The sequence below is a fragment of the Camellia sinensis genome, chromosome 11 (assembly GCF_055761805.1).
Source record: "Camellia sinensis isolate YWXY chromosome 11, ASM5576180v1, whole genome shotgun sequence".
Lineage (NCBI taxonomy): Eukaryota > Viridiplantae > Streptophyta > Magnoliopsida > Ericales > Theaceae > Camellia > Camellia sinensis.
Genome location: NC_138971.1, coordinates 140,990,934 through 141,008,485, shown reverse-complemented (window position 1 = coordinate 141,008,485; position 17,552 = coordinate 140,990,934). Strand labels below are relative to the sequence as shown.

At 36.4% G+C, this 17,552-nt stretch overlaps 1 protein-coding gene across 1 annotated transcript; it reads right to left on the bottom strand.

Annotated features, from left to right (window-relative positions):
- Positions 1-6,443: 6,443 nt before the first annotated feature.
- LOC145802677 (putative ubiquitin-conjugating enzyme E2 25) lies at positions 6,444-15,137 on the bottom strand. Its single transcript, XM_082895444.1, has 2 exons — positions 14,958-15,137; positions 6,444-7,082 (listed from the first exon to the last, which is right to left on the bottom strand). The coding sequence occupies exons 1-2, from the start codon at positions 15,135-15,137 to the stop codon at positions 6,444-6,446; spliced, it is 819 nt and encodes a 272-aa protein (XP_082751570.1).
- Positions 15,138-17,552: the final 2,415 nt, after the last annotated feature.

The window sequence follows — 17,552 nt, the reverse complement described above, 5'->3', positions numbered from 1 at the left end:
CGCTCGAGCGGACCCCTTTGGTCTGCAAAAGTACTAGTTGTTTGCAATTTACGCTCGAGCGAGACTTCCGACGCTCGAGCAAGAAGTTTTGCAAAATAGGGTACGCTCGAGCGCAGCTTTGGCCGCTCGAGCCTTTGTATATTCTCTGTAAAACTTCTGGGAGCTCGATTTCTACGCTCGAGCGACATTTTGCCCGCTCGGGCGGACAAGCCGAATTCTGGGTTTTCCAGAACTCTGTTTGAGCTTCAAACTTGGTTTCAATCAATATAACTTATATCATAAGGTTCATATTTCTACCATATAACTTTTAACATGAATATAAAGACTAATTTTACAAGATTTGAACCTCAAATTCACATATATGTATCTCATAAACTCGAATCATATCAAACTCACTTCATAATTTCAAAGCCCATGCAAATCAATTTCCATATCATTTTGAATTATACATGCATGTGAAATATAAGCTTCATTTTCAACTTAAGTAATACAAATGATGATCATCTTCGTGAAACTCAACATTATCGTGCTTGCATATGCCAAATAGCTTTCAATTCATCATAAAATGCATGTTTGTACTCAAATATGCAAACTCATGACAATTCTTTACATGCATGTACATACAAACTTCAAATTCATCAAATTCAACTCAATTCATATTCTTGATTACAATTCATCTTTGAGTTCACATAATTACAACTCAAATTCATGAATTCATGTCTAATTACTCACCTAGAGGCTCAAATCTTCCAATTTCTAGCTAGTTCTTAAGCCTAGCCTTTCAAATCTTGAATTCTTTTGCAAAAATCTACAAGGACGGCTTCTCTCTCTCTCTAAACCGACCCCCTCTTTCTCTCTAGAATGTGATTTTAGCCAAGATGAGTTCAAAAGAGGGAATTTGAGTGTATATAGGCCTATTTATAGGCTTGCCTAATCAAATGGATTAAGGCTAAGTAATGGTGCTCTAATTTAATTATATTGAATCTAATTATTTTGATCCGAATTAATTTTTTTAATTAATTTCACCGTAGGTTCTAAAAATCATGCTAAGCACAAAAATACAGACAATTTCACTTTTTGACTCCTCTACGGCCTTCAATTAAATTTTTATAGCAAAGAATCGAATAGATTTTCTTACAGTGAGCAGATAGAAATTCAAAAACACATATAGACAAATAAATGGCACTCAAAATCATATTAAGCACATAATCACAATAATATTAATTAATATAACATGGGACAGTGTTATCACAATCTTTTCCCCTTTAGGAAGTTTGGTCCTCCAAACTTATTTTACCTCCGTCTGGAAACAAATGTGGGTAGTGAAATTGCATTTCATCATCTTTTTCCCATGTGGCGTCCTTCCCATAGTGTTCCTTCCATTCTACTTTCACTATCAAGATGGATTTGTTCCTTAACTATTTCACTTGCCGGTTAATGATTCGTTTTGGCCATTCTTCGTATTCTATATTCTCATCTAGAGCTATCTGGTGGTAATCAATCACATGGAACGGATCTCGAAGATAACCCCTCAACATTAATACATGGAACACATTACGTATTTGTTCAAATCCTGGTGGCAAAGCAACTCCGTAAGCAACTGGACCAAGTCTTTCTAGAATTTGAAATGGTCTAATGTAACGGGGTGACAATTTACCTTTCTTACCAAATCTCGGCTGACCTTTCATTGGAAGCACACGAATAAATACATGGTCGCCAACCTCATACTCAAGAGGTCTTCTTCGAACATCCGCATAATTCTTCTGCCGGCTCTGTGTTGTCTTGAGCCTTTGTTGGATAATTTTAATCTTATCAGAAGTGTCTTGTATAATTTCGGGCCCAAGTAAAGCCCTATCTCCAACCTCTGTCCATCAAATTGGTGATTTAAATTTCCTTCCATACAAGGCTTCGTATGGTGCCATACCAATGCTGGAGTGGAAATTGTTGTTGTATGCAAATTCTGCTAGTGGCAAATAATCCTCCAAACTCCCTTAGAAATCCAAGGCATACATTCTGAGCATGTCCTCTAAAGTCTGTATGGTCCGTTCTGATTGACCGTTTGTCTGTGGGTGGAAGGCGATACTAAATCTCAGCTCTGTTCTCATAGCTCTTTGCAAACTTTTCACTATCTGGATAAAAACTTCAGATCTCTATCCGAGACAATGGATACCTGAACCCCATGTAAACGAACAATTTCGTCAACATATATACTGGCCAATCTATAAGTATTAAAAGTAGTCTTCACAGGTAGAAAATGTGCAGATTTAGTCAGTCTATCAACTATGACCTAAATAGAACCTATACCTCTAGAAGTTTGAGGTAGGCCAACAACGAAATGCATGGTCACATGTTCCCATTTCCATTCCGGGATAAGGAGAGGTTGAAGTAGACCGCCTAGTTTTTGATGTTCAGCTTTAACTTGCTGACAGTGAAGGCACTTGGATACATACTCTGCGATTTCCTTCTATATTTTGGGCCACTAGTAGCTTTGCTTTAGATCTCGATACATTTTGTTGTTGCCTGGATGCATGGCAAACACCGACTTGTGAGTTTCATCTAGGATTTTTTTCTTTAGTTCAGGAATGTTCGGTATATACATTCGGCTTTGAAACCTCAACACTTCACTGTTAATGGTGAATTCTGCTTTCGGTTTTGTTTTAAACTCATCAATTATTATTTTGAGCGTCTTGTCTTCTTGTTGCCTTTGTTTGATGTCAGTAATTATTGCTGGCTCAGCGGAAATGGCTGCCATCAACCCAGCTTGTTCCTGTAACATAACTTCGATTTCAACTTTCTCAATGTCTTGCAAGATTTTTTTCCTGTAACCCAGCTTGTTCTTGCAAGATTTTTTTATGTTCCGTGAGTAGGCAAGCTAGGTTCCCTATTGATTTTTTGCTTAGTGCGTCGGCAACTGTATTGGCCTTTCCTGGGTGGTACTGAATCTGAAGGTCGTAATCTTTTATTAGTTCAAGTTATCTTCTTTGCCGCATGTTCAACTTTTTCTGAGTAAAGAAGTACTTCAAACTTTTGTGATCCGTGTAGACTTCACATTTTGCCCCATACAAATAATGTCGCCAGATTTTCAAAGCAAACATAACTGTGGCTAACTCCAAATCATGTGTTGGGTTGTTCTTTTTATGCGGTCTTAATTGACGAGAGGCATAGGCGATCACCCTTCCATTCTGCATTAGTACACATCCGAAACCTTTATAAGAAGCATCGCTATATATCACAAAGTTTTCCATACCTGAGGGCAATGTCAAAACTGGTGCAGTAGTTAGTCTTATCTTCAATTCTTGAAAGTCAGACTCTCTTTCATCAGTCCATTCAAATGGTTGTCCTTTGTATATGAGTTGGATAAGTGGTACATCTATTTTCAAAAAATCCTTTACAAACCGTCTGTAATACCCGGCCAGGCCCATGAAACTGCGGACTTCTGTTACGTTCGTTGGAGTAGGCCAATTCACAATTGCCTCTATCTTCTGTGGGTCTACTGAAATCCCCTTTTTGTTGATAACATGCCCTAAGAAAATAACTTCATCTAACAAAAATTCACATTTCTTTAGTTTAGAAAATAATTTCTTTTTTCTAAGTGTTTGCAAGACAGTTCTCAAGTGGTATTCATGTTCAAGTCTACTCTTTGAATATATCAAGACATCATCAATAAAAACCACAACAAAATCATCAAGGTAAGCCTTAAAAATTTGGTTCATTAGGTCCATGAATGTTGCAGGAGCATTAGTCACCCCAAATGGCATAACAAGACATTCATAATGGCCATACCTTGTTCGAAACACAATTTTCTCAACATCCTTTGCTTTTACCTTCAATTGGTGGTGCCCGGATCTCAAATCAATTTTTGAAAACACTTGTGATCCTTGCAACTAATTGTAACCTTGTTCAGTTTTCGATAGTCAATACACAAGTGTAAGGTTCCATCTTTCTTTTTCACAAATAATACCGGTGCACCCCACGGCGAAGTGCTCGGTCGAATAAACCCTTTGTTTAGTAGGTCTTGTAATTGTTCTTTTAATTCTTTTATCTCAACATCTGTAAAGGGTTTTTGAGATAGGCTGTGTGCCTGTCACAACATCAATAATAAACTCTATCTCCCAGTTAACCAATTCTCCTGGTAATTCATCTGGGAATACATTTGGAAATTCGCTTACAATAGGGATATTGTCCAATTCAACATCACAGATTGTTCAGACAATACATAACACAAATAGCCCTGACACCCTTTCCTGATCAATTTATATGCTTTCATTGCAGATATTAAATAAGGTGGTGGGACTACCCCATTACCCACAAACACGATTTCTTCCTGTCTCGGTGGTCTAAACACGACCCGTTTCATTACACAATCAATGGTGGCACAGTATTTAGATAACCAGTCCATGCCCAAAATTACATCAAAGTGTCTAAAATCCAAGGGCAATAGATCTACATACAAAGTAGCATTCCCGATATGCATATCGCAAAATCGACACACAGATGTACACAACATAGATTCCCCGGATGGAGCAGATACACATAACAAATATGGTAATGATTCTAGAGGTCTACTCAATCTAGATGCAAATGCATAAGTCACAAAGGAGTGTGTTGATCCCGAATCAATTAACACAAAAGCATCCGGATTGCATATAGAGATAGTACCTAAGACAACGACTTCTGTGTTCCGCGTATCGCCTGGAACAAGCGCAAAGACTCTCCCTTGCCTCACGGTATCTCCAGTGGTAGTAGGCCTTGTAGTGTTTCCCGATTTTGGGATCGATGCAGTTGAGCTAGTAGCTATTTTCCTTAAAACAGGCCCCTAATATATGGTAACAAACCCTATGATACCTTTTACCACACTGGTTGCACATTGGGGAAGTGTCTTTGGAAGAATTCAAGGTACTTGAGGAGCCCGTATTTTGTTTCTTTGAGAATCTCTTCTTTGAAAAGAAACCCTGTCTTTTACTACTTTTCCAGTCGGTTGATGATTTGGCCTGTCTGGCTATATTAGCTTCTGATGTTATGGCCCGATCTAACACTTCGATATAGGTTTCCAGTTTGAGTACATTAACCTTCTCTAAGATATCATCCCGAAGCCCTCCTTCAAAATGTCTCGCTTTCTTGTAGTCGGTATCGACCATATGTGGTGCAAATTTAGCCAATTCAGTAAACTTGGCCTCATACTCGGGTTAGAATTGATTTGTTTATTATTTGGGCATATCATAAATTATGATTTTATTTTGAAAGATAATTTGTGAAAAAAAACATAGGGTGTATTAAGAATACATTATAATCCTATATAATTTAGTAGAGAATATTAAGAAATTAGGTGTACTGAATAATGTTTTGAATGCAAATAAAATCACCCTTTTTATTTGCTTAAAAAACTAGGTAAAAATATAAAAACCATTAAACAATTTATTTATTTTTAATTTCAAATCGATTCATGCTTCTACGGCTAGCCCGTCCATCCTCGAGCCCTTCTTTTCTGGGCCCAGGTCATCCTCAACTCTGGGTCCTAAACGGGCCAGATGTGTATGCAGATATAAAATCAGACTTTGATGATTTATTCTCTGTTCGGTTGATAAGAAAACAGAGGAAAGGTAAAAAAAAATTGTAGGTTAGATTAGAATTTGTATTCCCCCCCAAGAAAAAGCATAAAACACTTTGCACTGCTGTCAATTAACAAATACATCAACAAAAGCTATAAAAATATGAGGGTCGAATTCATGTATCTTGAATAAATTAAGATGGCACATTAAATTGTTTGGATATATATTTATTTATATGAATTGTGTGTATATATAGCATTGTTCCCATTAAAATAAAAAAGAAAAAGAAAAAATGAAAGACATGGATAGTCTCTATATTTTGTCATTTGTATCAATTTGGTACCAACATTTTTAACCTGACTTAATTTCGTTTCTAATTTTTTTATTCTATTTTGTCTCCATCTAACTTAATTGATAATATGCATTATATTTTTGAACAAAAAATGATTACACGCCAGTAATGTGACCATTTCTCAAAGGGAATATTACCTGTCAGTGGAAATTTCAAAAAATATTTACAAATTATTGATAAACTTAATAAATATCAAAATTTAAAATGTTAATTTTTTTTATTAATTAGTAATTAACTTTTAAGAATTGCACTGATATGTATTTTCCCTTTTCTCAAAAGAGTGTGAAATGTCAACTTTGCCCTAAAAAATGGTCATGATTGGCCAAGAATCATTTTCCAGCCAAAAATGTAACAACATCAATTATCAATTTGATCAAAAAAAAAAAAAAAAAAAAAAAAAAAATTCTAAAGAAATATCAAGCAAATCGAAAATGATATGTCCAAATTGATACAAATCACAAAGGATAAAAACTATCAGTAATTTGCCCCTGAAATAAATCAAACATATAAACTACATTCTACTTTGAATGTGAGGGAACTGTTTAGCTTTTCTTGATTTTCTTGACACTCTCTCTACCACTAATTTTCTCGGTCACTTTACGTTTGTTTGGACTAACCTTTTTCAATTCATTCATGTCCTCTATAGAAGCTCCAATCCCAGTAAAAGCCTCAACAAGTTTCGGATAGATCAAATCCATATCCTCTTTGAATTTACTCGAAATTTCAATGACATCAGTCAAAGAAGACGAAGAAGAAGACTCATCATTCTTGTAGCAACCAACTCTCACTCTACCTTCCCTATAAGCATTACAAGCTCTCAATACAAGGCTTCCACACGAGCGAAAATGGCTAGCAACAAAGGTCTCAAAATTCGTAGGCGGTTTTTGGATCAAGTACTGCGTTGTCTTGCACGACAATATGAAAACATTGTTGCTATAAGTCATTGAATCCACTTGATTGTGCTTTGGATTTGATTTTTCGTAACCTGGTTCGTTGATGTAGGGTTCTTCGTTAAGCACGACGAGCGCTTGTAGAGAAAGGAGGACTTGGAGAATGGTCGATATGGAATGGTCCCATCTCTCTTGGTTGTTGCCATCCCAAGTGTTGATTAGGCTCAAACAGAGATAGCCATTTGTGTACAGGTTTGGATTCATTCGGAGACCGTGTGAATGGTAATGCACCTGTTAGGGATGTATAGAAAAATATATTAGAATCAGGAAAAAAAATGTACGATTTTGAGGCGAGTTAGAAAGACTAGTTTTCAGGTGATAATTGCACCCACTTGAAAGAGTTTTTGTTATTAGATTCAAAATGATTCACTTATAGGATAATTTTTATATCGACCCCGCTACCTAGATTAAACATCATCACAAAAATTTGTTCAGAAAAAATTTGTTCATGAATTTTTTCTGAAAAAATTCATGACATAATCAACACAAATTTTTTTTCAGAAAAACCCAAATCAAAAACAGCTTTTTCTTCATCAAACCCACTGAAAATCTTGTAAATATGATGAAGATTAGGCACTTGCTAATTTTATGATAAAATCTTCTTTCCCATATTGCAGCTACAAGTTTTTCAAACCCACTGAAGCTTATTTCCAAGAAAGAAGAAACAAGTTTTTCAAACCCAAAATCATCAAAACAGATATTAAAATAGATTCAGATATTAAAATTTACAGAAAACATATTCAGATATACAACATCAACAACATCAAAACAGATTCAGATATACAACATCAACAATTTTTTTTGTTTTTTTCAGATCCAGAACAAGTAAAAAATAAATAAATATACAAAAAACAGATTCAGATCTAGAACTAAAAAAAAAAAAAAAATACTCATCATCTCCAAATCAACATCATCATCTTCTTCAGATCATCTTCTTCAGATCAACATCATCATCTTCAGATCGGTGATGGCAGTCGCCGGTGATGGCGGTGATGGCGAGCGCCTCTGATGGCGGTGATGGCACCGATGATGGCTCTTCCTCTTCTTTTCTTCTCCACTCTTCCTCTTCTTTCTCTCTTCCTCTTTTCTCCTCTCTCTCTCTCTTTTCTGTCTTTTGACTTAAAAAGCAAGAAAAAGAAAAAGAAAGAAAAAAAAACGACAATGCTACGTAGCTCAAATTTTGTGGCTCAAAAGTGGCTCAAACGGCCAAAACGACGTCGTTTTGAGTACAAAACAACATAAAAAATGGCCAAAACGACGTCGTTTTGGCCATTTGAGCCACTTTTGAGCCACAAAATTTGAGCTACGAGACATTTTTCAAAAAAAAAAGAGAGTAGACTTGTCTATTTCGAGCCACATTTCTCGAGCTACCAATCTTTATCGTTGTTATATACTAGGTTATAGTTCAATGTTTTTTACTTTATTTTAAATAAAATAATCATGACACAACCTCGATCATATGCATCACACGTGCACAAGCAAAAGCTAATAAAAACACCACATCGTGCCATGTTGGCACACACATGCGCACGTGCGATGTATATACATGCCCTAAGCTAATCTCATAATTATTGGTATTTGTGCCACATTAAATACATAAAATAAATTTTGTAACAAAGTATTGGACCATTTTAATATCTTATATTTATTTATTGGTTTATCTTTTTCATAAATGGGGTTTTATTACTTTGGTAACCCCTTGGTCGTAAATAGAGGTTAAATAGAATTCATGAACTTGGTTAATGGTCATTATTTTGGTGTAACCATTTTCTTATTTAATGGTCATTATTTTTTGTGTAACTGTAAGGTTCTTATAGCCTATATATAGTCTACTCTTTTCTATCTATAGAGAACAACTATTTTCTATACAAGAGAGATTACTAGCAAAGAAGGGTGTTTTATTGGTGGAGCTTTGGGTTCACCATCTTGTGTAGAGTTGGCCTGAACCATACGACAAGTGGTCGGGCTGTTGTATCCTGGAGGGGACAAGTCATAGTGTTGTGACTGCTGCATCGGTATTTGGATTCTTCCTACCGCAGTGGGCTTGATCTCCTTAAAGAAAACGAGATATCCGTGCCTCAGCCTGATCTATTTGTATCTCATTTTCTTTGCATCATTTATCAATAATATAGTTTAGTTTATGGTATTTTCTCCAACAATTTTAAGGAGATCAAACATGGAACAAGTACCAGAAAAAATCAATGATAGAATTGGAGATCTCAACAAACCTTTCAAGTTCAAAGGAGTTCATTTTAAGAGGTGGAAAGGAAAAGTTCTCTTTTACCTTAGCCTTTTGAAAGTTGCATATGTTCTTACCGAAAAGAATCCGAACAAAATCCCAATCGAGGAGATGAATGATGAAGACTATGAGGCACATGAAGCAAAAGTGGCTTCCTATAATACAGATGAGTATAAATGTCGCTTTTATCTCTTAAATTGCCTTGCTGATTAATTTGATGATTATTACTATGACATCGCTTACAGTTTGTTTTCTATTAATTTCTGGCATGCTCGCTTGTGTCATATAAATAGTAAATATGTGGGAATCATGAGTAGTTTAGAATTAATTCCTAAAGTGACAACAAATTTTGAGAAATGTGAAGTTTGCAGTAAAGCAAAAATTACCAAGAGATCTCATAAAAGTGTTGAAAAAAATACCGAATTGCTAGAATTATTTCATACTGATTTGTGTGAGTTTGAAGGAATTTTAACTCGGGGTGGTAACTGATATTTTATCACTTTTATTGATGATTTTTCAAAATATACAAACGTATATTTATTAAAAAATAAAAGTGATGCTTTTGAGAAATTTAAAGAATTCCTTCTTGAAGTGGAAAATCAATTCGGTAAAAAGATTGAAAGAATTAGCAGTGATAGAGGCCGGGAGTATGAATCTCTAGGATTCAACTCTTTTGTTCAATCATTAGGAATTATTCATGAGACTACTCCACCATATTCACCTTCATCAAATGGCGTAGCTGAAAGAAAAAATAGAACGTTAATTAACTTGACGAATGCTATGCTTATTGATTCGGGTGCTCCCTCAAATTTTTGGGGTGAGGCTATTTTGACAGTTTGCCATGTGATAAATAGAGTGCCACACAAAAAGACTAAAATTGTCCTTTATGAGTTGTGGCGGGGGCATAAACCAAATCTAGGTTATTTGAGGGTTTGGGGTTGTTTAGCTTTTGTGAGGCTTGCAGATCCTAAACGACCTAAATTGGGTGAACGAGCTACCACTTGTGCTTTTCTTGGGTATGCGTTGCATAGTACAGCTTATAGATTTTTTGATATGGAAAATAATATTTATTTTGAATAAGGTGATGCTATTTTTCATGAAAATAAATTTCCTTTCAAATCTAGAAATAGTGGGGGTCAAATAATATCTGAAAATATTTTATCTATGCCTAGCTCTTCTACTCCTTCTCAAGTTTTTCAAGAAAAAGATAATTTTCAAATCCAACCAAGAAGAAGTAAACGAGCTAGAGTTGAAAAAGATTTTGGCCCTGACTATTATCTTTACAATGTGGAAGAAATTCCTCATACGGTACAAGAAGCTTTATCATCACCTGATGCTATTTTCTGGAGAGAGGCTGTAAATGATGAGATAGACTCACTACTTTCAAATAAAACATGGAAGTTAGTGGATTTACCTCCAGGTTGTAAAACTATTGGGTGTAAATGGGTCCTTCGTACAAAACTTAAACCGGATGGAACTATAGATCAATATAAAGCGAGGCTTGTCGCTAAAGGTTTTAAGCAACAAGTTGATCTTGATTTCTTTTATACTTTTTCTCCGATTACTAGAGTAACATCCATTAGACTGTTGATTGCAGTGGCTGCAATTCATGATTTAAAAATTCATCAAATGGATGTAAAAACAGCATTTTTAAATGGAGATCTAGATGAGGAGATTTACATGGACCAACCTGAAGGCTTTGTGGAGTCTGGCCAAGAAAGCAAAGTGTGTAAGCTAACTAAATCCCTTTATGGTTTAAAACAAGCTCCTAAACAGTGGCATGAGAAATTTGATTCCCGCATGCTTGAGAATGCCTATAAGACTAATGAATGTGATAAGTGCATATATTATAAAACTTGTGAGAATGCACATGTGATTATTAGCCTATATATAGATGATCTACTTATCTTTGGCTCTAATTTGCATATTATAAATGAGACTAAAAATATGCTTAATAGCCACTTTGATATGAAAGATCTTGGTGAAGCTAATTTTATTTTGGGAATTAAAATTACCAAGACTAAGGATGGCATTTTTCTTGATCAGTCGCATTATGTTGAGAAAATTTTAAAGAAATATAATTTTCTAGATTGTAAACTTGTTGCTACTCCTTTTGATGCAAGCATACACTTATCTGTTGTAACAAATGACAAAGAAGTGATTAATCAAAAGGAATATGCTAGCATGATTGGTAGTTTGAGATATGCTACTGACTGTACTAGACCTGACATTGCATATGCTGTTGGAGTACTTAGCAGGTTTATTAGCAAACCAAGTCGAGATCATTGGCTTGCCATGGGAAGAATTATGAGATATTTATTTGGAACAAAAAAATTATGGTTTGTTTTATAACAAGTGTCCTGCGGTACTTGAGGGATATAGTGATGCCGATTGGAACACTTTGTCAGGTGATTCTCTCTCTACCTCGGGTTTTATTTTTACCTTGGGTAGTGGTGCTATATGTTGGAAGTCTAAAAAACAGACGATAATTGCTGATTCTACAATGGAAGTTGAGCTTGTAGCGTTAGCTTCAGCATGTAAGGAAGCGAATTGGTTGAGAGATTTGTTATATGAAATTCCTTTTTGGGAAAAACAAATTCCTCCTGTGTTAATTCGTTGTGATAGCACTGCTGCTATTGGTAGAGTGAACAATCATTTTTATAATGGTAAATCCAGACCTATTAGAAGGAAACACAGTAATGTGAGATCCTATTTGAGTAATGGCATCATAATTGTGAATTATGTAAGATCTTGTGATAATCTTGCGGATCCGTTAACCAAGGCCTTGGCGAGAGATAGGGTCTGGAATACATCGAGGGGGATGGGTTTGAAGCCTATAAAATCAAAAACCATGTATGAGGATACCCAACCTAGGGACCAGAGATCCTGTAACTAGGTTCAATGGGAAGAACGAATCATATGGTGGTTGTAAAAATGCACTCTTTAATATTTTGTTATCCATCCCTATGATGTAAGTGCGTTTGTCCTGTAATGTTGGAGGGTTGAGTTTTTATACTCTCAATGAAATTCTGTAGCTCTTGTTGAGTGGGGTGTGTAAATTACAGGAACATCCTTGACAGATTTCACCTATGTGGGCATGAAAGTGGGGCCGCTTTCTATGAGAACAAGGCTTATTCTCAAATATGCTCATGAAAACAGGGACTAGCACAAGGCCGTAATGTGCTGGCTATTAAAGCTCATGCCAACACCTGGATTATTATGTGTGAGCAGTAATACTTTATTTCCCCTAAGCAGTCATAGTTCAAGTCTAAGACCACTACTGACTCTGGAGTAGAGGTTGTTGTTTCACTAGTGAAGGTTCAATGCAGAGCACACCTTCATGATGCATACTAGTCTATCTTTGTTTGGTAATCTCTTTTATCCTTGTTGATATTAAAATGAGTGGGGGATTACTGGACCATTTTAATATCTTATATTTATTTATTGGTTTATCTTTTTCATAAATGGGGTTTTATTACTTTGGTAACCTCTTGGTCATAAATGAAGGTTAAATAGAATTCATGAACTTGGTTAATGGTCATTATTTTGGTGTAACCATTTTCTTGTTTAATGGTCATTATTTTTGGTATAACTGTAAGGTTCTTATAGCCTATATATAGTCTACTCTTTTCTATCTATAGAGAACAACTATTTTCTATACAAGAGAGATTACTAGCAAAGAAGGGTGTTTTATTGGTGGAGCTTTGGGTTCACTATCTTGTGCAGAGTTGGCCTGAACCATACGACAAGTGGTCGGGCTGTTGTATCCTGGAGGGGACAAGTCATAGTGTTGTGACTGCTGTATCGGTATTTGGATTCTTCCTACCGCAGTGGGCTTGATCTCCTTAAAGAAAACGAGATATCCATGCCTCAACCTGATCTATTTGTATCTCATTTTCTTTGCATCATTTATCAATAATATAGTTTAGTTTCTGGTATTTTCTCCAACACAAAGTTTTTAATGTAATAGGACTTCCTTTACGTGCATAGAATCCAAATGCAAAATCAAACACGATTTTTTCAAAGTGAGACCCTGTTTGAGAGAGTTCAAGAATGTTGTCGGAAAATTCAAAGATTTTCGAAGATCTTTGAAGAAAACTTGAATTCTCTAGAAATGATGAGAGACTTAGATTCTTTAACAGTCACAACTAGGAACACAATAGCAAAGAGATGATGGAGATAAGAGATTAGGTGAAGAAGAAGGCAAAGTAGTTAGAGAGAGAAAAATAGCAAGGCTCTCCCACTTCCACTCTCAAGGTAGGTAATGGAGAAGGGAAAATTAGTTCTTTTCTAAGAATTGTTTCTCCAAAATCCATTCCTTGTAAAGCTATGGGTGGGTGTTATTTATAAGCACCGCACATGGGGAATATTTCCTCTAACCACCTTGTCCGAAGAAGAGATCAACCTCTCGGCAAACCATTCTTCTTAGCCACACCTAACTAATGATCCCAAATCATTCCAAAGGGTAGGGGTGTAAATCTGGCCCAGCTCACCCAGGCTCGGGCCGGACCGGGCCTATGTCGGGCATTGCGAGCTCCAGCCAAAATTCAGCCCAGCTCACCCAGGCTCGGCCCGGACCAGGCCCGGCCCGGACCAGGCCTATGTCGGGCATCGCGGGCTCCAGCCAAAATTCAGCCCGACTCACCCAGGCTCGGGCCGGATCGGGCCTATGTCGGGTATCGCGGGCTCCAGCCAAAATTTAGGATGGGCCAGCCCAGCCCACAGACTAAAAAATTAAGATTGGGCCCAGGACTAAGCCCAAGGGTATTTGGGCCTTGGCCAGGCCGGCCCAATGGGCTTGGGCTTGGCCTAACCATTTTTTTTGTTTTTTTAATTTTTTTCTACCAAAATTTTATTATTTTTCATTAGAAAATTCACTGGGCCTTAGGCAAGCCGGGCCCTAAGTGGGCCGATGGGCTGGGTCAGGCTTCAAAACAATGGCCCAGGCCCTAGCCTAGGGACTCGGGCTGGGTTCAGGCCTAGGCCTAAGTGGGCCTAAACGGGCTAGGCCCATCTCGGGCCGTAGGTGGGCTTCGGGTCCCCCACGGGCCGTGGACCATTTTTGCACCCCTACCAAAGGGTCAGGAGTAGTCCCAGAGGACACCCTGCCGCAGAAGGGTCAGGGGTAGTTCAAGAGAACGCCCTGCCACAAATATTGCTGAGTCTTAAGGACCCCCTAAATTATGCCACATCGACCCGGGTATAGGCTAGTTTAACCGAAGAGTGAATTTATTTCCACTCACCGTCCTCGAGATTGGGTCTTTTGTTCGGATTCCATCATGCCCATGGTTCTGGTGCGTAGATCCCGGAAAGCTCTGAGCCCGCAAGTGTTCTGGGACTCATTAACAAAGCGACTTGTAGATTGTGTTCGAATCTGTTCGAAGCCAAGTGCTTCGGATCTCTAGGTTCGTGGATTCAAACCCTTTTGAGTTCGAGCTCAAATAAATCTCTAGGTTTGTGGTTCCGAACCCTTTCAAGACTAAGCCAATACCTCGGAGAATGGATCTCTTCCAAAGATTTCATCTCTTCTAAAAACAACGGCTAACCTCCTCGGACGCTTGTATGATCTGAGCCACCTCAAATGGGCTTGTTGGACTTTCTTTAGAGATATATGCTTGATGGGTCTTCCTTGATCCAATTTGTTGGCTTTCTTATGGGCTTGTTCAATAAAATTTACTTAGGCCCATTTGGCAATAATTTCTCCAAGCTCACCAATTTTTCAGCTTTTCGATTGGGCCCAATTGATTTAGTGGGCTCAAGTTAACCCCTCTTACAAACCCCCACACATTTAATGATTCCCACCTAATCTGAGTCCAATTCTGTGATTTGAATTCGGTGCATTTAAAATTTTTCTTATAATGATGCACTTGGGGAGGTGAGGTCGGATAGGTGGTAGGGAAAGAGAGGTTGAAGAATAAGAGGCCATGGTGGTAAGGAGTTCCGACAGCTCCAATGATGACAACTCTGAGGAGGTCGATCTTGCCTTTGAAGGCATAGACGTAGATGGATTTGGGTAGGTTTTCTTGGAGGATTTTCCACTTTTGCATGATCTTCTGGTAGACTGCACTTGATGCATTGCTAAAGCAATTTGATTTCTTTTTGCCTGTTGGGATGCTAGAGGAGTTGGATTACAATGTCAAATTGTTTGAACACATTTGATGTGGTGACCCCTTTAATATTAGCATTTTGTGGCTTTGAAATTCACCCAAAAAAGAAAAAAGAAAAATGAACATTGTAAAATTTTAGAAGATGGGGTTATTTGTGAAGTTGTTTCGATGCTTGAACAATTAAGGAAAGCATTCAATTGAATGTGATAAAAAGGGGCAACTTGACTCAATGGTAAAAGCTTGTCATTAGTGTTTTGGTGACATGAGTTTGAATAATACGAATAGCCATTCTTAACATTCTGTTTGGATGGAGGGGTTTGGTGAGAAAAGAAAAGAAATGATGAGAATTAGAAACTCTTCACTTGTTTGGATGGTTAAGTAATGCGAGAAATGGCAAGAAATGGTGAGAGATGGTAAGAAGCGGATTCTCACCAAACTTGTATTTTGTTTCTCATAAAAAATGATGAGTTTGGTGAGAAAAGAATTGAGTTTAATGAAACTTGTATAAAATATCAAAATTATCCTTATGAAAAAAAATGACTTATTAATATAAAAGGTTATTTTGATAAAATAAAATAAAACGCTTTCTTTTCCTTTCTCTTACTTACTCTATCTAAACAAGATAGGTAAGAAATCATATTTTATTCTCTTTAATTCATAAACATAATGGTGAAAAATCATAATCATTTTATTTCTTTTCTCACCTAGATAAGAAATCACAATTATTTCTCTTCTCACCTCCACTCACAAACCAAACGGAATGTAAAACTTGAGATAAGACTACATACATCACGTTCTTATAATTTCATTTCAGACTGAGTTACTTATTTGTTTATTAATACAATTACATGTGAAGAAAGTTAGCTTGGCTCTAACAATTACTCAACCCTCTAGGAATTATGAATTGACCAAACTTTAGTTAAAGGTCAAGAAAATGCACAAAATTCGTATATAAAAATATTCAGAAAATTTAATGTATTCCATTATATATGATAAATTAAATCTGACTCAAATTTTTAGATATATTTCTGTACGTGAATTCTGTATACATATCTTTATCAAAAGCATAAATGTTAATTAATCTTATCATAATTTGTGTTCAACATTCACAGAGCTACATTGATGTAAACGTGAAGTCAAGGGGACATCCTATCATATTCTAATAATGTTAAGTTTGAATCTTGAATTTATTATGAGAAAGAAAAATGAAAAGAAAATGATGATATTGCATTATTATAAGCCCCAACATAACTATCTCAATAACAACCCAAATGGTGCCCTAGCTTTTCGCAGCTTCTAGTTGAACCTAATGACATTAAAATGGCTAATTGAATACAAATTAAAAGACTAACCAAGGGATTAGCTTGGTGATCAGTCATTTAGGAGCATACAAAAAAGTTAATTTTTAATTAAAAAAATTTAAAATTAAAAAGTTGTTTGTCACGAACTAAAAAAAATTAAATGTCACATTAGCTTTTTCAGTTAAAAAAATAGCTATTTGAGCAATTTCCCAAATACATTTTTAGCTCTTAAAAAACCAGAAAGTAAAAAAATCAGAAAAAAGAAAACTTTTAAACCCACTCCTTAGGCCATGTTTGATTCAAAAGATTAATAGTGAATGTATTAATAATCCTATCAAATTAGTATGGTATTTACTATCCAATTCAATTAGTATGATAAATTATCCCATTGTCCATTGTTTGATTTGCATTAGATAAGAAAGCATATGAATGTAGGATTGCAACTATATTTATCTTCTTTTGCAGTCTTAACTCTTTGTCAATGTTTATTCACAATCTTTACTTTATTAAAATTTCTTTAGAAACATGATTTTGAAAAAAATTATAAATAAATAAATAAAAAGCAAAAGAAAAAGAAAAAGTAAAATAAAAATACAAAATACAAAGACCATGTTTGGTTTGTTTTTTAATTTTTTTTTTTTTAAAAACATATAAACTAATTTGATAAAGAATAATGTTTTGTAGCAGGAAACTTTTCTCCCCAAATCCCCCGAATGCCCAAAACGACATCGTTTTGGGCATTTTTCATTTTTTTTTTCTTTTTTTTCTTCCATTTTCTAGTCTGAAACGCAGAGAGGAAGAGGGAGAGAAAGAGAGAAGAAGAGGGGAAGAGAGAAAGAGAAGAGAGGTTCGCCGATTGCCGATCATCGCCCAGCCCGGTCGTCGTCGCAGCCCAGCCCGATTTTTGTCGTCGCAGCCTAGCTCCGTCGCAGCCCAGCCCCGTCCCGTCGCAGCCCAGCCCCACCGTCGCCTCTGCCCCCTGCCTTCGCCCCCCGTCTCCACCTCCGCCTCTGCCTAAGCCCCCCTCTAGTTGATGTTGGCCCTTCATTTCCTT

Bases quoted from the DNA above. Each gene is read 5' to 3' on its own strand.
- LOC145802677 (XM_082895444.1), bottom strand. From the start codon at position 15,137: ATGCAAAAGTGGAAAATCCTCCAAGAAAACCTACCCAAATCCATCTAC. The intron at 7,083-14,957 runs GTGCATCATTAT...CATCCCTAACAG, and splicing joins ATCCGACCTCACCTCCCCAA to GTGCATTACCATTCACACGG.